Raw genomic sequence first — 25,274 nt, forward strand, 5'->3', positions numbered from 1 at the left:
GGTTATCACTGGACAAACCAGATCCCAGGGTGGAACCCAGCTTGATAGATCCTAACTTTTATTTGTTTGTTTAGATACGTGGGGAGGGGCTACTGAACAGAGTCACTGGAGTCAGCTAATGAACTTTTAATAAAAGCATAAAACATTTATTAAACAAGAAAAGATGAACTATATTACAATACTCCTTCACCACAACTTTACCTTTACAGATATATAGATTTGGAAGGATAGCACAAGTTACAAAAGCTATCGTATATTCTAATGTTCACAATAAGTACCGTCTATGTAAACTGGCAACCTGTGATCAGACACACTACACTCTGAAACCAAGTGATAGGTGCCACCCCAGACAGAGGCTATGGATCTCTCCTCAATTGCCGTCCCCACCCCCACCCTGCCTGACACTTGTTACACCGTGAGCCAACCGGTCTCACTGCACTCTGTCTTTCACATGAAGGTTTCCAATCTCCATTTTCCAAGAACTCGCCTTGGAATCTTCTCCCAAACCAAGGCTTTCTCTCAGGCGCTTTCCGCAAGGGTTCACCTCTAGGGTTTCGAACTCTCCTTCCGATGTTCCTCTCCCCTGGGTCACACATGCATTCAAGCTGTCTTCCACGCACTCTTCTCACTAACTCAACTGTCAACAGTACCCCACTGCTTCACATGCTCATTGCAAGGAGTTACAGACCTTCAGTTGTCTCTTTGGACCTTCTGGCTTCTCACAAGCCTTTGCCACTTTAAGCTTGAAACCTTTCTCTGCTGGTCAGTTTTAACTTCACTTAACAAGACCGTTTCCAGGTCCTGTCCTTCCTTTGGCTAGAAGATCTGCTTGGGGCTTTCTCCTGTTCCACTCCCCTGGATTTTTGGGGACTTTCTTCTTTAGCTTGGGACTGGCTATCTGTCCCCTTTGCTCTAATCTGCCCCTGGCAGCTACTTTCAACCAACTTTAGCTTGGAACTGGCTATCTGAGCCTCCTATGCTGCTTCTGCCTGGCAGCTGTCTTCAAAACTGAACTCAAAAACTGCTGTTTCTAGTTTCTTGTGTGTGTGTCTGTGGGAGGGTCCTGCCTCTCTGGACTCCTGTTGCGAGGCAACAGCCCAGTTTTTCTACTCTTGTGTTTGCTTAACTTCTCTTACAGTCATAAACTCTCATTAGAAATGCAGGCGCCTTTTAAAGTGAAACTAAAACTCAACTTGACCTTTTCTTAGCATACAAATACAGAAATACAAATCAAACTTTAAAGCTAAAACTCATTCCGAACACCCACAAATACAAATATAACTTACTTAAACTGTCTCTATTTCCTAACACTGTGAGGAAGTACAGAGCAATGGTGTCTGCCTTCCGATAGGAAAACTAAATTGCAGCATGGGTACATCTAAAGTTGCAGTTGCACACTTTCTCTTTCGGGGCTGGATTAACTCAAGTACTGGACAATGTTATCCAACTGCGCATTTTGAATCCACTTATATTCCATAGAGAGTGGCAGAAGAGTAGAAATTTTCATAGTCCTCCCACCCTCACCAAAAAATTAAATACGGTATAATTAAAGGTGAATGCAAAAAGATATAACCATTCCTTTTCATATGAAAGGTCATACATGTGTGGAATAGACTGTCATGTATAACGTGATCACAGGGAATGTTACAATTTTTAAAAGGGATAAACAAGTATGTCAGAGGTAAAATGTACTAAGAATTCCATGACCTTAGGATTAGGCTGATGGATAGAGTGGTTCTTTTCCTGTCTTAGATAGCCCTAAGTTCCTAAGGAAATTAGACCAAGTGGTGGGAAAGGTGCTAGTTTAACCAGGCCTAGCGATGGGTCTGGGTAATCATAGTCTCTTGGAACTTGGTTCCTTAATCCTGGTCTCCTGGAAGCTGTCGAGGAATTTCCCCAAGATTTTCTCCATCTTTGGTGTTTCCAAGAGTTGGCATAACTAGTGATTGTGGAGGATGGTACACGAGGGTGCATTACGGAATGGATAGGATGGATGAGTGTTCATGGGCTTTTCCTACATTTTTACATCTACAATCAAAAGGTAGAGTGCACATCTCTCTTGTACTGGTCCAAAGCCAGGATTATGAAATTCCTGCAGTTTTACAGGACAGGACTCCTGCTGACTTTCTTGTAGTGATTGTATCCATTTACGGAGTAGACTGCAGCCCACCTAAGACTGGTCCCTGATCAAGAGGTTACTTGTGCAGAAACTTTATGGCAGTGAAGGGATTTGAACTTCAACTTAAAAAAAACAAGTGAAAATAAGGTTACGTTAGCATTGTACTACATGCAAGATAAATGTGACAGTTCAATTGTTTGGTAGTTGATTCCAAATTGGTGCCCGTGGTAATATACATAGTTACGGACAACCATGTTGGTGTAAAACAGTGTTAATACATATTCTTTAGCAGCATAAATCACTAAACGGGTGAATGTATTGCAGTTGAATGTTATAGAACAGACTTGACTTGAGCATCTCACCTGTTCACCTGCAGGATACCGAGCAGGACAGATACCATGATAGCTCCAGTTTCAATATCGTCAGTGAGCAACAATTGCAGGAGGTGATCAGACTGAAACACTACATTGAAAAGGGAAAGACAATTAGCAGAAGACACCACAGCCTAGATCCTGCAAATATTGTGCTGCTTTTGTTTGTTCCAGGACTTCAATATGCTATAATCTTTCAATGAAGTATAAAAACATAAAGCCTCATCTGCTTGTATCGGTGGCTGCAAGAGAGGTCAATGCGCTTTTTCAACAAGCTGAGTGTTCTCCTCGTGTCCCAGCTAATATGTGTCCCTAGAACAATTTTACCAAATCATTGACCGCATTGCTGTTTGTAGAACCTTGCTGTGTGCAAACTGACTTCTAATTTTCAACAACAATAACCACCAGACTTCAAAAATTAATTTATTGCTTGTGAACTACTTGGAGATAACCCGAAAACATGAAAGGCTCTTCATAAATATACTCGAAGGGCTGAATGGCCTCCTTTTATGCCGTAAATAACTTTAAGATTCCATAACTTCCTTGTATAGAAAACTTTATGTTATTCCGCACTTTGCCAATCGGAATTAAGACCATAAGACATAGACAGAGCAGAAATTAGGCCATTCGGCCCATCGAGTCTGCTCCGCCATTCAATCATGGCTGATAAGTTTCTCAACCCCATTCTCCCGCCTTCTCCCCGTAACCTTTGATCCCCTTACCAATCAAGAACCTATCTTTCTCGGTCTTAAATACACTTAATGACCTGGCTTTCACAGCCTTCTGTGGCAATGAATTCCATAGATTCACCACTCTCTGGCACAAGAAGTTTCTCCTCATCTCTGTTCTAAAAGGTCTTCCCTTTACTCTGAGGCTGTGCCCTCGGGTCCTAGTCTCTCCTACTAATGGAAACATCTTCCCCACGTCCACTCTATCCAGGCCTTTCAGTATTCTGTAAGTTTCAATCAGATCCCCCCTCATCCTTCTAAACTCCATCGAATATAGACCCAGAGTCCTCAAACGTTCCTCATATGTTAAGCCTTTCATTCCTGGGATCATTCTCGTGAACCTCCTCTGGACCCTCTCCAGGGCCAGCACATCCTTCCTGAGATACGGGGCCCAAAATTGCTCACAATATTCTAAATATGGTCTGACCAGAGCTTTATAAAGCCTCAGCAGCACATCCCTGCTTTTATATTCTAGTCCTCGCGAAATAAATGCCAACATTGCATTTGCCTTCCTAACTACCGACTCAACCTGCAAGTTAACCTTAAGAGAATCCTGGACTAGGACTCCCAAGTCCCTTTACACTCCAGATTTCTGAATTCTCTCCCCATTTAGAAAATAGTCTATTCCTCTATTCTTCCTACCAAAGTGCATGACCTCACACTTCCCCACGTTGTATTCCATCTGCCACTTCTTTGCCCATTCTCCTAACCTGTCCAAATCCTTCTGCAGCCTCCCCGCCTCCTCAATACTACCCGTCCCTCCACCTATCTTTGTATCATCTGCAAACTTAGCCAGGATGCCCTCAGTCCCTTCATCTAGATCATTAATGTATAAAGTGAAAAGTTGTGGTCCCAACACTGACCCCTGCGGAACTCCACTAATCACTAGCCGCCATCCTGAGAAGGACCCCCTTATCCCCACTCTCTGCCTCCTGCCAGATAGCCAATCTTCTATCCATGCTAGTACCTTGCCTCTAACACCACGGGCTCTTATCTTACTGAGCATTCTCCATTAACTGGAATTTCTCATATTCTCCTAATATGAATCATCACTCTAACAACTAGAAACAATTACAAAGTCATCGGGAACCCATACCTGTATACTGTATTATTTTATACTTTAATTTATGCTGTAATGTACTGTTAAGATTTAGAAGTATTCTTGAATACTTGCATATTAGTTCATGCTGCAAATATTGCACTCTATTCCATTGGGAAATGGAACTTTCTGTTAACCGGCATTTTTCATTAATGGCCACCACCCATTCCCACCACATGCTGGATCATAAAGATTTTACTGTGTTCTTTCTGACAGTCAAGCTTTTTATTAACTTAAAAGGAATAAGGTCATCTGGGTAGGTGGAAGTGTAAACTGGCGTTTAAAAATATATTTTTGATTTATACAGGCTCTGCTGCTTCTCTGAACATCAGTAAAGGTAATAAATGATTTGGGGTTGGGAATCTCTTGCTATGCCGTTTAGTAACACCAATGTGCACTAGGGTTGTTTATTGCAGACCAAATACAGGCCCTTTCTTCTTAATTTTTTCCAGTTTCCTCAGCAAATATTCACAGGGACTCAAAGGTCTGTGGTTGTTCTGTTGCAATATAAAATGCTTGACCCACTGCATTCACCAGGTCAAGCCTACTTATGGGTTTACATTCAGCCCTTGGCATGAAAATGCTCAACACTGAGAGCTTGCTGTTTACAAATAGGGCATCTGATGTTGATGCAAGAGTTTAAAGATCCTTAACACTTTTTTAAAGGGGAGGTCATTTTGGAGGACAAGATTTCAGTGCAATTAGCAACATGGAGCAGAGACCTAACAGAGACTATGGTATACTGATGTCTTTAAAGCAGCAGGACTAAGTGTGGCTGAGAAGGGTGACTGCGTTTGCCCCATGGGGGCTACCACTGCAAACGTCCTTCTATTTAAATCCTTCTGCATATACATGTAACCAGGCCTGTGACCATCTGAAGGCTGGATAAATGGGACTCAGAAACAGTAGGCCCGTTCCATCATTTAATCATGGTTGAAGTGCATTCAAACTCCATATCCATTAACATCCTTACCCCAACAAAAATCTAATAATTTCAAGTTCAAAATGTCCCACAGGTCACAGGTTTTTAGGGAATAGAGTTCAAGATTTCTATTACCCTTTATGTAAGTTAACTCCTAAATGGTTTAGCTCTCATTTTAAAGTTACGTTCTCTTGTTCTGAAATTTCCCACTCAGGGCATAGCATAACTTTTCATTGAGAAGAGATGACTTGGGAACCCTATAAAAATGGTGGCCGGGACCTGATATGGGATTCCCGATTCCATTTTGGGTTTTCCAATTTATAACAGGGCCTTTAAAGGGTGCGGGCTGGTGTTTCAAAAGGCTAATGGAATCCTGGGCTCCCAGCCAAGCCTCATTATGTATTCTTGGTTGAGAGCCCAGGCACTCAGTAGAGTACTAAAACACCTAAGCCCCAGAGAAAACATTGCTCGATTGACAGCTCTGACTCTCTGATTTTTGCTGTCAATTTCACAACGTTTATTTACTAAAGATTAGAAGGTTTCTAGTGCTTGCAGTTTCAGGTATTCATACCTTAAATGGTCTAAATTTGCCCTGTAGTAAAAGGGGTTACTTTTTTTAAGTAAGAGAAAAGTTATCAATGAATTACTGTTTTTTAACAGCTCTTTTATACATCCTACTGTCACTATAGTGTTTGTTGCTTCTATACAATATATAGTGGGTGAATGGGCATGGGAGTGCCATGGCTTGGCATGCAGGGTATGAGGGGACAAAGGGGGTGAGTTGGGGGACATAGCTTGGCATGGGGGCATGAAGGCTAAAGGGGGGTGGGTAGAGGGCATGGCTTGGAATGGGGGGCATGAGGGGCCACAGGGTGTGGGTGGCAGCAGGAGGTGCATGGGGAGTGTGTATGGAATGAGGGGGTGTGGGGAGAGAGAACCGGGGGGCCTTCCTGCTTTTACTTTAACTCGGACAAAGTCCCACAGCACCAAGGCAGGCCTTTTAAATAGCTTGCCTTGGCAGCTGGCAGACCGTGGCTTCCTCCAAACTTTCTCCCAGGTCAGCTGGCCCAATTGCAGCCCACACCCGCCCCCCGACAATGAAAATCCTGCCTTTGCAGGCACTTTCTCCAGAGGTAGGCGGGCCTAGCTGGGCATTTTCAAGAATCTCGCCACCCACCTTGAGGATGAAAATCCAAGCTATAGTACCTGTCCCCAGCCTACTGAATCTCTATTATCTCTCAACCTAAACTCAGGGGAATACAACTTTAAGTCCTGGTATCATGTATGCTGACAATGTCCAGATCTACCCACCATCGCCTCTCTTGACTCCTCCACTGTTGCCAAATTATCAAGCTTCTCTGGCATTTAATACTGGATGAGCTGCAATTTCCTAAAAAAAAAGCTCTGTTCCCTAGCTGCTGACTCCATCCCTATCCCTGGCCACAGTCTAAAACTAAACCAGTCTGTTCGCAATCTTGATGTCATATTTGACCCCAAGATGAGTTTCCGACCACATATTTGCACCAACACTAAGACCGCCTATTTCCACCCCGGTAACATCGCCCAACTTCTCTCTGTCTCACCTCAGAGAGTTGGGATAAATGGATCGTCTTCACTTTGGCAAGCTGTATTGTATAGAGTGCTACAGTGATCAGTGCTAGGGCCTCAGCTACTTACAATCTATATTAATAACTTGGATGAAAGGTAAGTATTGTAGCCAAATTTGCAGATGATACAAAGATAGGTAAGAAAGCAAGTTGTGAGGAGGATACAAAGAGTCTACAGAGAGATTAGATAGGTTAAGTAAGCGGGCAACAATTTGGCAGATGGAGTATAGTGTGGGAAAATGTGAGGTTGTCCACTATGGCAGGAAGAATAGAAAATCAGAATATTATTGAAATGGAGACTACAGAATGCTGTGGTACAGAGGGATCTGGGTGTCCTTGTACATGAATCACAGAAAGTTAACATGCAGGTATATCAAGTAATTAGGAAGGCAAATAGAATATTGGCCTTTATTGAAAAGCGTATTGAGTATAAAAGTAGGGAAGTCTTGCTACAAGTATACAGGGTATTGGTAAGACCTCCCCTAGAGTACTGTGTATAGTTTTGGTCTCCTTACTTAAGGAAGGATATACTTGCATTGGAAGCAGTTCCAGGGAAGGTTCACTAGGCTGATTCCTGGGATGACCATAAGACGCAGGAGCAGAAGTAGGCTATTTGGCCCATTGAGTCTGCTCCGCCATTCAATGAGATCATGGCTGATCTGATAACCCTCAACTCCACTTTCCTGCCTTTTCCCTTGATTCCCTTACTGATTAAAAATCTGTCTATCTCAGCCTTGAATATACTTAACAACCCAGACTCTACAACCCTCTGCGGTAAAGAATTCCACCGATTCACTGCCCTCTGAGAGAAGAAATTCCTCCCCATTTGTTTTGAATGGGCGATCCCTTACTCTGAGATTATGTCCTCTAGTCCTAGACTCTCCCACAAGGAGAAACAATCTCTCAGCATCTACCCTGTCAAGCCCCCTAAGAACCTTATGTGTTTCAATAAGGGCGCCTCTCATTCTTCTAAACTCTAATGAGTACAGACCCAACCTACTCAACCTCTCTTCATAAAATCCCTCCATCCCCAGGATCAACCTAGTGAACCTTCTCTGGACTGCCTCCAATGCCAGTATATCTTTCCTTAGATAAGGGGACCAAAATTGTTCACAGTATTCTAGGAGTGGTCTAACTAGTGCCTTGTATAGTTTTAGCAAGACTTCCCTGTCTTTATACTCCATTCCCTTTGAAATAAAGGTCAACATTCCATTTGCCTTCCCTATTACCTGCTGAACTTCTATGTTAGCTTTTTGGGATTCATGCATAAGGACTCCCAAATCCCTCTGTGCTACGGCTTTCTGCAGTCTTTTTCTATTTAAATAATACTCAGCTCCTCTATTCTTCCTGCCAAAGTGCATAACCTCACATTTCCCCACATTATATTCCATCTGCCAAGTTTTTGCCCACTCACTTAACCTGTTTATATCCCTCTGTAGACTTCTTGCTTCATCCTCACCACTTGCCTTCCCACCTATTTATGTGTCATCCGCAAACTTGGCGATAGTACATTCGCTTCCCTCATCCAAGTCATTAATATATATTGTAAATAATTGAAGCCCCAGCACTGATCCCTGTGGCACTCCACTAGTTACAGGTTGCCATCCTGAAAGTACCCTCTCTTATCCCAACTCTCTGTCTTCTATTAGTTAGCCAATCCTCTATCCATGCTAATATACTACCCCCAACACCATGGGCTCTTATCTTATTAAGTAGCCTTATGTATGGTACCTTATCGAACGCCTTTTGGAAATCCAAATATATTATATCTACTGGTTCCCCTTTATCTATCCTGCTTGCTACCTCCTCAAAGAATTCTAATAAATTTGTTAGGCATTCTCCTTCATGAAGCCATGCTGACTCTGATTAGATTATGTATTTCTAAATGCTCTGCTATTACATCCTTTATAATAGACTCCAATGACAGATGTTAAGCTAACTGGCCTATAGTTACTTGCTTTTTGTTTCCCTCCCTTTTTGAATAAGGCTGTTACATTGGCCATTCTCCAATCGTTTGGGACCTTTCCAGAATATGAGGATTCCTGGAAGATTACTACCAGTGCATGCACTATCTCTGTAGCTACTTCTTTTAATGAGCTGTCTTATAAGGAAAGGTTGATCAGGTTGGGCTTACACTGATTGGAGTTTAGAAGAATGAGTCGTGATGTGATTGAAACATATAAGATTCTGAAGGGACTTGACAGGGTGGTGCTGAAAGGATGTTTCCCCAAGTGGGAGAATCTAGAACTAAGGGGCATAGTTTCAAAATAAAGGATCTCCCATATAAGATGGAATTGAGGAGGAATTTCTTCTCTCAGAGGGTCATTAGTCTTTGGAATTCTTTTCCAACGAGAGTTGTGGAGGCTGGATCATTAAATATACTCAAGGCTGATTTAGACAGGCTTTTGATATACAAGGAAGTTAAAGGTTATGGGGTGTAGGCAGGAAAGTGCAGTTAAGGCCACAATCAGATCAATCATGATCTTATTGAATGGCGGAGCAGGCTCGATGGGCTGAATGTCCTATTCCTGCTCCTATTTCTTATGTTCTCAGCTCATCTGCAGCTGAAACTCCCATTCACGCCTTTGTTACATCCAGACTTGACTATGCCAATGTACTCCTGGCCACTCACCCACATTGCACCCTCCATAAACTTGAGGTCATCTGAAACTCTGCTGCCAGTATTTTAATGTCAACATCCTGGTCAAGCAACATATTGATTTCAACATTCTCATCCTTATTTTGAAATCCCTCCATGGCCTCACTCAAACCTATGTGTAATGCCCTTCAGCCCCACAATGTCCGAGGTATCTGCACTCCTCTAATTCTGGAATATTGAGCAATTTTGATTTTAATCGCTCCGCTATTAGTGGTTGTACCTTCAGTTGCCTAGGCTCCAAGCTTTGGTTTACACGCTCTACACCTCTTTATCTCACTTTCCGCCTTTAAGACACTACTTCAAACCTACCTCACTGACCAAGCTTTTGGTCATCTGACCTAATATCTCCTTATGTGGCCACTGTTGTATTTTGTTTTATAATGCTCCTGTGAAGTGACTTGGGGCGTATTTTTTAGGTTTTAGGCACTATTCAAACATATGTTTTTTAAAAAAATTTGTTCATGGGATATGGGCGTCACTGGCTCGGCCAGCATTTGTTGCCCATCCCTAATTGCCCTCGTTTAGAGGGCATTTTTAAGGACATTGTGGTGGGTCTGGAGTCACATGTAGGCTAGACCAGGTAAGGATGGGTATAGACATTGTTTTTCCAATCAAGCTCTGACCCATTGCCTACAGGTTAAAGTCTTGCCCAGGTAGTTTCAGTCAAAATCTGGCCAGGACTCTCACTCAAATCTGCCAGTGTGCTAGTGTGAGGCAAGTGGGGGTGGGGAGGAGGATGTCCTCTTGGGGGCCCCTGTACCCATCAGCGGGATCCCACTTCACCAATCACCTACCCCCAGGTCATACCTGCCCTATAACACCCACCTTGGCCTCTCAAACACAGACTCCCATCCCTTCAGTTCTCCCCTCCCTGGGGCCTGTCAGCCAGGCCCTGCTGATACTCAGGACCAATTTCCAAAATCTCCTCTTCCTCGAACCTGGCACATCTGGGACTATAGAGGCAGGACCTCGTCCCCAGAAGGGGGTGGAAGACTCGCCCTTAGCCAATTAATGCCCCGCCAAACATTAACCTGCTGTGGGGCAGCCGGTATCAGCAGGAACGTACTCTCTGCTGACATTTTTGGGCGATGGGGGAAACCCTACCATCTGAAAAATCCTGCCCTAAATCTCTGTTCCATGTCCTTTGTTCCAAAGAAAACAAATGCAGTCTATCCACTCTTTCCCCATAGCTAAAATTCTCCAATCCTGGCTCCATCATTACAAATTTCTTATGAGAACATAAGAAATAGGAATAGGCCCCTCAAGCCTGCTCTGCAATTCAATAAGATCATTGCAAATCTGATCTTGGCCTCAATTCCACTTTCCTGCCTATCTCGCATAACCCTTGACTCCACTATAGTTCATACTTCTGTAACCTCTCTCATGTGATCACACCCTTCCTGTAATGGGATGATCAGAACCATATTCAGTACTCTAGCTGTGGCCGAACTAGTCTTTTATACCGCTCGAGCATAACCTTCCTGATCTTATATTGTAGGCCTCAGCCAAATAAAGGGAAATATCTCGTATACTTTCTTGAAGGCCTAACCTACCTCTCCTGCTACCTTCAGAAATGTATAGATATGCATTTCTTGAACCTCTGTTTCTCTTCACCTTTTATAATCCTATTCAGGGGAGGTGGAGGCACAGTGGTATTATCACTAGACTGGTATTCCAGAGACCCAGGGTAATGTTCTGGGGACCTGGGTTCAAATGGTGAAATTTGAATTCAATAAAAATCTGGAATTAAGTCTATTGATGACCATGAAACCATTGCCAATTGTCATAAAAATCCATCTGGTTCACTAATGTCCTTTAAGGAAGGAAAATCTGCCATCCTTACCTGGTCTGGCCTACATTTGGCTCCAGACCCACAGCAATGCCCTCTGAACAAGGACAATTGGGGATGGGCAATAAATGCTTGCCTAGCCAGCGATGCCCACATCCCATGAATGAATGAAAAAAAATCTATTGTGTATTCCCTTGCCTTCTTTGTCCTCCCCAGCTGCATTAACTCACACATCTCCAGATTGAATTGACAATTCTGCTCAGTTCATTGATATTTTCTTGAAGTCTAGTTTCCTCCTTCACTATCAACCATTTGGCCAATTGTCATATCACCTGCAAACATCTTAATCATATGCCTACATTTAAGTCCAAATTGTTAATACATAATTTCCCACAAAACAGAAAAGGGCACAGTGCTGAACCCCATTCTGATAGTATGGTGGAGACAGATTCAGTCCAAAAGAGAATTGGATTATTATCTGAAGTGTAAACATTTACAGGGCTACAGGGGAAAATGCAGGGGGAGTGGCACTGAATGAACTGCTCTTGGAGAGATTTGGCACAGACACAATGGGCTGAATTGCCTCTTTCTGTGCTGTAACCATTCTATGAAAACACACTATGAACCAAATTAGTAAACCAGGCACAACAGCAGTGAACTGCAGTAAGGGCGACAGCCAGGGCATGTGTTTTGCCTCAGGTCTCTGAGGTGGAGCAGAGCAGATTGGTCTTTTTGAGTACCAAACATCTTTTGAAACTTGCACTTTCGTTAACTGCTAAAAATGATTTTTCTTCCTAATATCTCCTTTATTGTCTCTTTTTCATTTTTGTCCAATTAAGCTTCTACAATATCCATTGGGACATTTTTCTACGTTAAGAGTACTATACATATGCAAGTTTTAACTGTTAGTAACAATTTACAAAGACAATTAAAACAAAACCTCTGGTTGACTTACCATGTTGAATTAGCTGAATGTGGCCACCAAGAAGCCAGGAAAGGGAGTTAGTCACATTGTGGAAATAGTACAGAAAATCTTGTTTGCTGTTATCCTTGAATTAAGAACAATTTTTTAAACCTTTTCAAGCACTGAAAGATGCATTCAACTTCTCAAAAACATTCTCCTTCCATGTGATCTCTATAACGTTGTTTCAGATCATACATTGCAGTTCAGTATCAACGAGTAATAAGATGCTCATGCAGAATAGCAACAAAGGTTCACCAGACTTGTTCCGGGGATGGCAGGACTGTCTTATGAAGAGAGATTGGCCAAACTGGGCCTGTATTCTCCAGAGTTTTGAAGAATGAGAGGTGATTGCATTGAAGTCTACAAAATCCTTAAAGGAATAGACAGGGTACACGCAGGTAAAATGTTTCCCCTGGTTGGGGATTCTAGAACCAGGGGACACAATTTCAAAATAAGAGGGAAGCCACTTAGGACCGAGACGAGGAGAAATTTCTTTACTCAGTGGGTTGTGAATCTTTGGAATTCTCTACCCCAGAGGGCCGTGGAAGCTCAGTCATTGAGTATGTTTAAGGTAGAGGTTGATAGACTTCTGATTAACAATAACATAAAGGGTTATGGGGATAGTGTAGGTAAAAGGCTACCATTGATTGAAGTGTTCGATCAGCCATGATCGTATTGCATGGCGGAGCAGGCTCGACAGGCTGAGTGGCCTTCTCCTGTTCCTATGTTCCTAATACACAGGACAGAAATAGGTCATTCAGCCGAACAAGTCCATGCCAGCATTTATGTTCCATTTGAGCCCGCTCCCATCCTTCCTTATCTAATTCTTTCAGCATAAACCTCAATTCACTGCTCCCTCACATGCTTATCTGGTTTCCCCTTAGAAGCAACTATACTATTTGCCTTAATAACTCTACATGGCAGTGATTTCCACATTCTCAACACTCTCCGGATAAAGAAGTTTCTTCTGAATTCCATATTTGATTTCTTGATGACCATCTTATATTGATGGCCTCTAGTTTGACACTTCCCCACAAGTGGAAACATTTGCTCTGTGTCTAATCTATCAAACCTTTCATAAGGGCACCCCTCAGCCTTCTCTGCTGTAGGAAGGTTGGAGAAACTCCTAACCACTGAAAAGATGTTGTAAAATATTTCTTGAGAGGTGTGATTCTGTTTGAGAATGTGAATTTTCTGACAGATGTGTGTGTGTGTGTGCTGTTGTTGGACTTGTCCTGCTTTTTGTCTTGTAGTTGTTTCTAAGTGAATACAAAATTTCAGCCAATCTACATGCTCCACATCTTATAAACCGTTATCAGAAGCAAAACCTTTAGCTTGTACACTAGTGGGGAATGTTTATAAATAGAGTTCATGCAAATATGGCAGACAGAGAGAATCTATATGCATAAATTACCTCAACAGCCTTGAGGAAACGAGCCTGCAGACGTCGTGCCAGCAGCATCAGATTGTCTGCAGCTGATGGCAGCACTTTGTCATAAAACTCTTCAGCATCTTCCTTTGGATCCAGATCCACACAGGCGGTGCTGAAAGGGAGCAAGTCAATTTACTGTTAGCTCTAAACTACAAAATATTCCAATAGATGCTCTTAACACTGCATCGTGTCTATCCAGCAAAACCTAGATATCCAACTAGATATTTATGCCAAATAAGAATCTTTAGCTCTGGCAATCAGATAGGTTGACAAGTTGGATAGTTAACAATGATAAAAACAATGTAATCTATCGTCAAAAGTCTCAAGTTTTTTACATGAAATAATGTAGACCCAGAAATGAAGAGTTCAGATGGTACAAGTGGTTATCTGTGAGCATTAAGAGCTAGGGGTTTAGCTGATGAATCTATCAGAGAGTTTCAAGCAATATTATAAATCAAAAGAATATAAGTTAAAGCTCTTTACAACCACTGGCTGAGGTAACTTGACAAGTAGCAAGAAAACCACCTGTGCTCCTACGTTGGGGGACTAAACACAAGTTGAGTGACCTTTTCTACTAAACACCTCTGTGCAAGTGTGACCCTGAGCTTCTGTTGCTTGTCATTTTAATTCACTGCCCCACTCCCACTATGGCCTACTACATTGTACCTATGAAGCTTAATGGAAACTCAGTGGATGATCCATCTCGGCCTCCTCCAGAGATCCCCAGCATCACAGGTGCCAGTCTTCAGCCAATTAGATTCACTCCATGTGATGTCAGGAAATGGCTGAAGGCACTGGATGCTGCATAGGCTATTGGCCCTGACACTATTCCAGCAATAATACTGAAAACTTGTGCTTCAGAACTTGCCGCGCCCCTAACCAAGCTGTTCCAGTGCAGCTACAACAATAGCAATGTGGTAAATTGTCCAGGTATGTCCTGTAGACGAAAAGCAGGACAAGTCCAACTCAGCAACTTACCACCCCATTAGTCTACTTTCGGTCATCAGTAAAGTAACAGAAGGGATCATCAACAGTGCTATCAAGCGGCACTTGCTTAGCAATAATCTGCTCACTGATGCTCAGCCTGGGTTCTGCCAGGGTCACTTAGCTCCTGACCACATTATAGCCTTGGTTCAAATACAGACAAAAGAGCTGAACTCCAGAGGTGAGGTGAGGGTGACTGCCTTGGACATCAAGGCAGATTTGACCGAGTGTGGCATCAAAGAGCCCTAGCAAAACTGGAGTCAACGGGAATCGGGGGAAAACTCTCCGCTGGTTGGAGTCATACCTAGCACAAAGGAAAATGGTTGTGGTTGTTGGAGGTCAATCATCTCAGTTCCAGGACATCGCTATAGGAGTTCCTCATGGTAGTGTTCTAGACCCAATTATTTTCCATTGCTTCATCAGTGACCTTCCTTCCATCATAAGGTCAGAAGTGGGGATGTTCGCTGATGATTGCACAATGTTCAGCATCATTCGCGACTCCTCAGAAACTGAAGCAGTCCATTTCCAAATGCAGCAAGACCTGGACAATATCCAGGCTTGGGTTGACAAGTGGCAAGTAACATTCGTGCCATACAAGTGCCAGGCAATGACCAACTCCGACAAGAGAGAATCTAACCATCTCCCCATGATATTCAATGGCATTACCATCACTGAATCCCCCACTATCAACATCCTGGGGATAATATGAACCAGAAATTGAACTGGACTAGCCATATAAATACGGTAGCTACAAGAGCAGGTCGGAGGCTAGGGATCCTCAGCGAGTAACTCATCTCCTGACTCCCCAAAGCCCGCCCATCATCAAAAAGGCACAAGTCAGGAGTGCGATGGAATACTCTCCACTTGCCTGGAAGACTGCAGCTCCAACAACACTCAAGAAGCTCGGCACCATCCAGAACAAAGCAGCCTGCTTGATTAGCATCCCATCCACAAACATTCACTCCCTTCCCCACTGACGCACAGTGGCAGCGGTGTGTACCATTTACAAGGTGAACTGCTGGAATTCACTATGCCTCTTTCGACAGTACCTTCCAAACTCATGACCACTACCATCGAGAAGGACAAGGGCAGCAGATACATGAGAACACCAACACCTGGACGTTACCCTCCAAGTCACTCACCATCCTGACTTGGAAACATATCGTCGTTCCTTCGCTGTCATGGCATCAAACTCCTGGAACTCCCTTCTCAGCAGCACTGTGGATTGTACCTGCACCACATGGACTGCAGCGGTTCAAGAAGGTGGCTCACCACTTTCTCAATGGCAATTAGGGATGGGCAACAAATGCTGGCATTGACAGAGATGCCCACAACCCATGATAGAATGAAAAAAAGACACCCACTGCAAAACATCCAAGACTTCCTGACATAATGGGTGTGAGGTATTCAATGGTTACTGAATCCAATAAATCACTGACAGTTTTCAGTTCTGAAGAAGAGCCATACGGACTCGAAACGTTAACTCTGTTCCTCTTTCCACAGATGCTGCCAGGCCTGCTGAGTTTTTCCAGCATTTTCTGTTTTTATTACAGTTTTCAGTCTTTGGTGAGGTGCTAATTTTTACCTCCTTTGTATTTGAAAAGATCTTACGTTTCAGTGATTTTTTTTTTGAAAGAAAGCACTTTGGTTTAAACATTTATCTGAAACATTCTCTTAAATTCTTTCTGTGGAAACGTGTTGGAACAGAATTACCTTCTTCTGAACCAGAACGACAAAAGCAATGTTGAGCGGAATAGCGATTGTGGCTTTACCTGACTATCTCCGCCAACTCTACAGCCGTGGACCAGCTTCCTGGGATGTTGTTGTAGTCCTGTCTAAGCACGAGTACACAATATTGAATTAGGTCATAATAATAAATATCCTCTTTTAACTTCTGTAACTCTTTGCTCCCTAAGGGAGGTCCGTTCAGGATTTCTGTAAAAGACACATGACAAAGTTGAAAGGAGAATGGGTTAAATGTAACACCAGAAACAATATCTCAACACAATTTAAAAAACATCTTAACTTTGATTTGATCTTAACAGATTCAGAAGGCTATTAAAAATAAGTTTGTTGCCCTGAGCACTATTATTGCAGCTTTCACAGCAAAACCTTGAAGTCTATACTTTACTTGTACTCATCTCCATCAACCTCAACTGACCTGACAACTCATTAGCAGGGCCTTCTCACCACCCATTCCAGGTCTTTGTGATGTCTAGAATCCAAGGTCAAAACTGCCTCAAACCTTCCTGACATGCATTGCTCCCTGTCCAAGAATAGCCACGCAAAGAAGGGGCCAGTCCCCAAAGAAGAGGAGGTTATGGAGGCCGGTAAGTGTATCTGCAGGCCCTGGCTGGCAGACCCCAGCAAGGTGGGTGGTGGGCTGGGTTTGAGAGGGCCAGGAGTAGAGGGTTAAAGGGGGAGGGTATGAACTTGTGGTGCAGGGGCAGGGGTGGCTCCAATGGGCACAGGGAGGTTCCTCCTCCCCCACTTTGTCCGACACTAGCTCACCTAGTAAAAGCTGCCAGGCTTCCCATGTGGTGTGAGCCTCCCCCGGTTGCTGATAAAATAGCAGTGGGGGCGGGTGAGGCATTTAAGTGGCCACAAGGGCTCAATAGGCCCAAGGACGGGCTGGCCATCTGACACCTCCACTGCTCCCCGTAAAATGGCAGGCAGGTCGGTGGCGGACGGGAAGGCAGTGGGAAGCTCATGATGCATTTTATGAGCCCCTTCCTGCCTTCAAACATGGCAGCTGGGGAAAATCCAGCCCCTGAATGCATATTCCCGCCAGCACTGAAATTCAAAGGTATAATGACTGCCTAAAATATTCTGGAAATGCACATTTCAAGTAAAAACCTGAATGCATTCCAGAAAAGACAATTGACTCATTAAGTATAACAAATGCAGTTAGACATACAATGGCTTCATAAAATATGTATGTAAATGTGCTAAGTGGCATTTCAAATAAACATCAAAACTAGCATTTATATAGCACCTTTAACATAGTAAAACATCGCAGGATTGAAATAAAATATATTTATCTCTAAGCCACATCAAATTATTAAAATACTTTCAAAAGTAGCATTTATCCAGTAGAATTTGTCTCAATATCTTGCTGTAACTTGAAAAAAAAGCTGCAGTAAGCCTTCCATCAGTGCTACCTGCAATAAAGATTTATATTTGAAACTGCACTGTACTTAGTAATCTGGTCTTAGTTCTGAACTAATACTAATTGGACCCCAAAATTTAAGGTTCCTGCAATACTGATTTCATCCGCACTTCAGTTGGTTTGTTGCACTGAAGTCTCTATACACTATATACGTCTGGAGAGGTGACCAAAAGCTTTTGGTCAAAGAGGCAGATTGAAAGGGGTATCTCAAAGGAGTATAGAGAGGTTGAGAGAGGCAGAGAGGGAATTTCAAAGCTTGGGACCTCAGCAGCTGGTTGCACAGCCAGCAATGATGGACGGATGAAAATTTGGGATGTACAAGAGGCCACAATTGAAGCAGCGAAGAGATCTCAGAGGGATGTAGGGCTGGAGAAGGCTACAAAGAAATGGAAAGGGTAAGGTGATGGAGGGAATTTAAAACAAGGAGAATTTTAAAAACTGCCAGACGGGGAGCAAATATGCCAGCAAGCACAACAGGCAATGGATGAACAGGACTCCGTCTGCATTAGATTGAATAAGCTTAAGTTTACCACAGGTGCAAGGTGAGAGGCCAGTCAGAGAGCATTGGAAAAATGAATTAACTCCCTTGAAAACCCAATAAATACAGCTATAGACAAAGTTCAAAGACATAGGCCGGAATTTTCCAATCCCCTGTGGCAGGGCCGGTGAGCCATTGAAATCTCCGTTCACATCGGTGGAACCGGAAGATCCCATTGGCATGAGGGGCTGGAAAATTCCGGTTCAGGGAAGCTGAAGGATTAGAAATTTAGGAATAGAGCGCAGGTCTCAGTTTCAATTTAGACTCAAGTGTTGAAAGCTCTCCTCTTTCTGTCGGCCGCAGCAATTGTAAGTGAAATGAGCCTGAATGGTCCCAGTCAACCTTTTAGTAACCCGAGTGTCTGGCAGGAAGTTGCCACTCATCTGACACAAATTGGATGTAAACTGGCAATCTGAGAAGCCACATGAATGGCTGGTGAGGATAAAGAAAATGTCATGTTGCTACAGGGCAAGGCAGTTTTATGATGGTAAGGGTGAGTCATTCTGACAGGACCTTAAATAAGCACAGTAGAAAAGGCTTTACTATGCAGCTGGCATTGCTGCATTAGAAACTCTTCTGAGTCACAGATTGCAACTCTTTTCGAGTACAATCGCAGTTCTTGGTTTCCAGGAGTGGGACATGAACCCACAACCCTCTGATTCAAAGGCGAAGGTGCTATGAACTGAGCCACAGCTGACACCTCCCTGGACTGCTGGCACTAGATACAGAAAATGGCCATGTATGATGGTGTACCTGCTGCCTGTTTTAAAACAGCACACCTTTCACTTCATGATGAGAAATTATGACAAATTATCATAGGAAAGATGAGTTCAGGCACAGCATCAATACACCTAAATTAAACTTTCATCCACATATCCCTTCCATCACCAAGGCCATTGACTTCCACCTCCATAACATTGTCTCAGCCCATCTGCTGCTGAAACTTTCACTCATGCCTCTATTATCTCCAGATGTAAGCATTCCACCTATCATAAACTTGAGCTCATCAAAATTCTGCTGCTAGCCAAACTCACACCAAGTCCTGTTTACCCATCATCCCCTGTGTTTATTCACTTACTTGGTTCCCATTCCGCTCGAGCAATGCCTCAATCCTAAAATTCTCTTCCCTGCAATGGCCTCATTCCTCCTTATTTCTGTAACCTCCTCTAGCCCGACAACGCTTTGACATCTTTATGCTGCTCCAATTTTGGCCTCTTGTGCACCCGATTTTCATTACTGCACTATTGGCGGCTGTGTTTATGGTTGCCTAGACCTTGAGCTCTGGAATAAAAGCAAAATACTGCGGATGCTGGAAATCTGAAATAAAAACAGAAAATGCTGGAAAAATTCAGCAGGTCTGCTGTCAAGAAATTATATTAATATATATAATGTTATTGGAATATTTTTTTAATAGAGGTTTAGTGTGTGTGGTGTATTAATTGGATTAAAGCCAGTTAGTCTGGGTGCTTTGAGGCATAGAAAGAAGTAGGTTTGAAATGGTAATTAGATAACATGGAGGCAATTTGCATTTTTAAATAGAGCATTCAAAGACTGGGGGTGAAATCTTGCACCAAGCAAGATGTTTACATTACTGATAAAATTGAAAGGGGTTTTATTGTTAGAAGAGATGGAGTTTAAAGGGCCTGGTGATACAGTGAGAATTTGCATTCAAAGGGAAGGCTAGGTATAACAGAAAGGATAAAAGCTAAATACTGTGGATGCTGGATATCTGAAACAAAAACAAAAATTGCTGGAAAAACTCTGCAGGTCTGACAGCATCTGTGGAGAGAAGGACAGAGTTAACGTTTTGAGTCCAGATGACTCTTCTTAAGAACTAAAGAGAAGTAGAAATGTGTTGAAATATATACTGTTTAAGGGGCGTGGGACAGATGAAGCTGGATAGAAGGCCAGTGATAGGTGGAGGCAAAGGAGAGATCGCAAAAGACATCATAAACAAAAGGTGGAAGGGGTGTGAGTTTTGTGTGTACAGGTCAGAGGCATGTAAGATCTATGCCTGTAAGCTTACAACTGTCTGCAAAGGAACAAATTGAAAGGAACCTCGTTTTGAGTTCGTAAGGTGAAAAATGCTTTGCCTGGTGTCTGTTTAAGTCTATTGGTTATTGTTGCCTTAGCAGAGATTAATCTAGAAATTTGTTAAAAAGTTATGATAGTAGTAATTTGTAGCCATCTATATGTGTTTAATTTGTTGTAAATTAATAAATGTCTCATTTAGTTTGATATAAAAACCTCTGGAGGCTTGGTGGGTTCATTTTTGAATTCAGAGTTGCACCTCAAACATACCAATTGAAAATATAGGTTATGACAGTTGTTTAAAGCTTCCCTCTGGGATTTTAAATAACTCAGCCTTTACAAACTGCTGTGTCATAACACTGGCAGCATCTGTGGAGAGAGAAACAGAGCTAATGTTTTGAGCTCATATGACTCTTTGAGCTGAAAAAGGTGACTCAGTGTCAAAATTTTGTTTGATAATGCTCCTGTGAAGCATTTTTGGAACATAGCACTGCTTTAAAGGCATTATATAAATGCAAGTTATTGCCTTTTGTCTTTATTGTTGCTGATGGCCCAGCTTTACATTTGCAGCATTTTCTCTTTTTTTAAATTTTGAATCTCCAGCATTTCATTTTAATCATATATGGTAGAGTATGTTCCAAATTAGCATTGGGTTGAGGCAAGAATACATTGCAAAACATGCAAATGCTTAAATTACACCTGCAGAGTAAAAAGACAGGTTGATGTTTGGCAGATTCTGAATAGATCCAGCATTTTTCAGTTTTTAATTTCAAATAAGGCTTCAACTACACAGACTATGACATCATCCTAACTACAAAATGGCCTGGAGGCTGATTGACACCGTACCTGTTTTACTGCTACAAAAACTTCCGTCAGTGAGAACAGTTTCTCCCTATCTACCCTCATGATTTTGAACACCTCTATCAAATTTCCTCTCAGTCTTCTCTTCTCCAACGAGAGCAACCCCAACTTCTCCAATCTATCCACATAACTAAAGCCCCTCATCCCTGGAACCATTCTTGTAAATCTTTTCCGCACCCCCTCTGAAGCCTTCATGTTCTCAAGTGCAGTTAGACCATAAGACATAGGAACAGAAATTAGGCCATTCAGCCCATCGAGTCTGCTCCGCCATTCAATCATGGCTGATAAGTTTCTCAACCCCATTCTCCCGCCTTCTCCCCGTAACCTTTGATCCCCTTCCCAATCAAGAACCTATCTATCTCGGTCTTAAATACACTCAATGACCTGGCCTCCACAGCCTTCTGTGGCAATGAATTCCATAGATTCACCACTCTCTGGCTAAAGAAGTTTCTCCTCATCTCTGTTCTAAAAGGTCTTCCCTTTACTCTAAAGGACCTAGTTTCTCCTACTAATGGAAACATCTTCCCCACGTCCACTCTATCCAGGCCTTTCAGTATTCTGTAACTTTCAATCAGATCCCCTCTCATCCTTCTAAACTCCATCGAGTATAGACCCAGAGTCCTCAAACGTTCCTCATATGTTAAGCCTTTCATTCCTGGGATCGTTCTCGTGAACCTCCTCTGGACCCTCTCCAGGGCCAGCACATCCTTCCTGAGATACGGGGCCCAAAATTGCTCACGATATTCTAAATGTGGTCTGACCAGAGCCTTATAAAGCCTCAGCAGCACATCCCTGCTTTTATATTCTAGTCCTCACGAAATAAATGCCAACATTGCATTTGCCTTCCTAACTACCAATTCCACCTGCAAGTTAACCTTAAGAGAATCCTGGACTAGGACTCCCAAGTCCCTTTGCACTCCAGATTTCTGAATTCTCTCCCCATTTAGAAAATAGTCTATTCCTCTATTCTTCCTACCAAAGTGCATGACCTCACACTTCCCCATGTTGTATTCCATCTGCCACTTCTCCTAACCTGCCTCCAAACCTGTCCTGTTCCCAGAATTGGACACAAGATTTCAATGGAGGATAAAGGTTTAGCATAACTTCCCCGTTTTTGTACTCTATGCCTTTATTTATGAAGCTCAGGATCCTGTGTGCCTTTTTTAACCACTTTCTCAAACTGCCCTGCCAACTTCAATGATTTGTGCACATTTATCCCCAGGTCTTTCTGTTCATGCACACCTTTTAGAATTGCATCCTTTATTTTATATTGCTTCCCCTCAAACTTCCAAAATGTACCACTTCTCTGTATTAACTTTCATCTGCCATGTGTCCGCCCATTCCACCAGCCTGTAATGTCCTCTTAAAATCTATCATTATCCTACTAAATAGATAGGACTACACCCACTATTTGCACTCACATATGAATGAAAGCTGCCATACTTGGATACCACACTGGAAGGTAATGTCAAGGTCTTCACCTTACTCCAGCTAGAGGCAGCAATTCCTGGAGAGCTGAAGGAAGGGCAATTGAAGGGTTAAAGATATAAGAAGACCCAAGGATGCTTGATTCTGTAATAATTTAAACAATTTCCTACCTTTCAACTTGAGCAGCAGGGTTGGGATCTTATCATTTGAGCTTTCTGCAACTTCAGCTGCCAAGTTAAAAATTTGGGAATTCACTCCTTCATCCAAACTATCTGTGGCTGCACCCCTAATCATTTAGCACAAAATAAGAGAGATACTATGTTCAGTGAAAAATTCAGTATAAATGTTCACAGCATAAAATCCAAAACATAATACTTAATGATTCCTTATCCATCATATGAGCTGGAAGAATTAGTGGTTTGGGGTTAGAATTCTCACCCTCCCTCCCACCACATGGGAGACCTGGGTTTGATTCCTGGTCATTCCAAACTATATATTCTACTGGGGACATAGATTTAAAGTTTTGGGCAAGAGATGCAGGGGGTATGTGAAAAAGAACCGTTTCTTTTTTAATCACAACAAGTACTAATGGCCAGGAATAGACAGCCTACAAGGTTGGTGGAAGCACAGACAATTCTTGATTTGAAAAGGAAATTGGATGAGCACTTGAGGGAAATGAACTTGCAGGATTATGGGGAAAGAGCGAGGGATTGGGATAGACTGGATTGCTCTAGAGAGCTGGCATGGACTCGATGGGCCAAATGACCTCCTTCTGTGTTCTAAAAGCCCTATGTCTCTAATCCATTTGACATAGGCCAGTGGGGGTGACATTGGACAGCACTAAACATTCTCCTCATGGGTTCTGGTTGAACCACCTAAAGCAAAATAATTTCCCAGGTAATTTAACATTTGCATTTTGCAAGGACTTCTGATGCCAACCATGCTCAAAAGGCATCAAACCTATGATCTTCCCGTTTAGGCACGAATCGTCTTGAGGATTTCTTGAGGATGTGAAAGGCTCTATATAAATGCAAATCCTTTCCTTCTTGGACTTGGGCTCGCCTCCAGCAACGCCATGGATAATTGGCTGGAATGCCTATCCTTAGCTCTGAGGGTAGACTCTCTTCTCGGAGTCAGGAGTAGACTCAGTAGGCAGGCTCTTGTCTGAGTCCCAAAACTTGAGAACAAAATCTATACTGACACTCCCGTGCAGTACTGGAGGGGGTGCTGCACGGTCTGAGGAGCTATCTTTTGGATGAAACATTGCATTGAGATGCTGTCTGTCCTCTCAGATCTCATGATACTATTTCAAAGAAGAGCAGGGGAATTATCTCCACTCGCCTGAGCAATATTTATCCCTCAATCAACACAACAAAAAAATAGATTATCTGGCCATTATCAACATCATGTGATAATGGGAGCCCGCTGTGTACATATTGGCTGACGTGTTTCCTACATTACAACAGTGACTACACTTCAAAAAGTACTTAATTGGCTGTAAAGCTCCTTGGGACATCCTGTGGTCATACTAATGCAAGTCTCCCCTTCCAGATTCCGCACTGAGATCACGGAGGGAACGTATGACCTTCCCACACAGGCTGGATGTTTTGGGGCATGCTGAGGATGTACTATGTACAATAATAGAGGTCCAGCAGGCCATTTGGGCCATCGAGCCCATTCCAGCTCCACCCGAAGACCAAATTAGCTGGTCGCACTCTTCCTCTGACCCTGCCAGATTCTTCTCTCTTTATTTAGGCAGGGGCTTATCCAATACCCTTAATTTGAAAACCAAGGTTGAATCCGCCTCCACCATAAACATAACAGCAAAGTGTTAAATATTTGCGGGGTAGATTTGCAAAGGGAAAAAGCCGGATTTGTTTCTATCAACACAGGAGGAGGAGGAGGAGGAGGAGATGATAATCCCGCCTAAAAGAAACGCCCGAAATTCGCAGTGAAACTCGGGCCAGACGGTCCTAGAGGCGGAGGGGTGGGGGGGATAAAAATCATCCCGCGGCGAACGAGCCTGGGAAACCCTCTCCCTTGCCCTACCCGGTGTCCAGGCCGGGGTCTGACCGCCGGCCCGCTCCAGCCATCCTTCCCCCAGGCCCCTCGAGAACCGCAGCCGGTTTCCCAGGGCAACGCCAAACCCTCGGCTTCACATCAGCACATTCGACACATCCTCCACCCGCCGACAGCCAAAACATAAACACACCCTCCGAGGTAAGCTATTGACACTTTATTTTTTTTATATATAAAACTAGGCTAATAGATTACTGATTACAAAAGAAGGCTGAGCGACTGACGAATCGGCGGCGGGGATTTTGAAAGCCGAGTTATTGAAGTGAGCTGGATCATACCAAGGAGAGGTTTGTAGTAATTATAGAGTCAGAGAGTTATACAGCACAGAAACTGGTCCTTCGGCCCATCGTGTCCATGGCGGCCATCAAGCACCTGTCTACTCTAATCCCATTTTCAAGCACTGGGCCCGTATGCTACGGCGTTTCAAGTGCTCATCTAAATACTTCTTAAATGTTGTGAGGGTTCCTGCCTCTACCACCCCCTCAGGCAGCGTG

General features: G+C 43.1%; 1 protein-coding gene across 2 annotated transcripts in view; it reads right to left on the reverse strand.

Moving 5' to 3' along the window:
- iqcb1 (IQ motif containing B1) overlaps positions 1-24,797 on the reverse strand; it is a 48,567-nt gene extending 23,770 nt beyond the window's left edge. The window contains exons 1-6 of one of the 2 annotated variants that reach the window (XM_078552646.1): positions 24,751-24,796; positions 22,872-22,987; positions 16,447-16,609; positions 13,673-13,802; positions 12,250-12,343; positions 2,482-2,581 (exon numbers count right to left, since the gene is read on the reverse strand). In XM_078552646.1, coding sequence (XP_078408772.1) covers positions 2,482-2,581; positions 12,250-12,343; positions 13,673-13,802; positions 16,447-16,609; positions 22,872-22,987; positions 24,751-24,794 — 647 coding nt within the window. In that variant the 5' untranslated portion in view covers positions 24,795-24,796. Of the gene's footprint in view, positions 1-2,481; positions 2,582-12,249; positions 12,344-13,672; positions 13,803-16,446; positions 16,610-22,871; positions 22,988-24,750 lie in introns of both variants that reach the window. The other variant, XM_078552647.1, reaches the window with a different exon arrangement.
- Between the last annotated feature and the right edge of the window lie 477 nt (positions 24,798-25,274).

This window comes from Cetorhinus maximus, chromosome 11 (genome assembly GCF_964194155.1).
Source record: "Cetorhinus maximus chromosome 11, sCetMax3.hap1.1, whole genome shotgun sequence".
NCBI classification, from domain to species: Eukaryota; Metazoa; Chordata; class Chondrichthyes; order Lamniformes; family Cetorhinidae; genus Cetorhinus; species Cetorhinus maximus.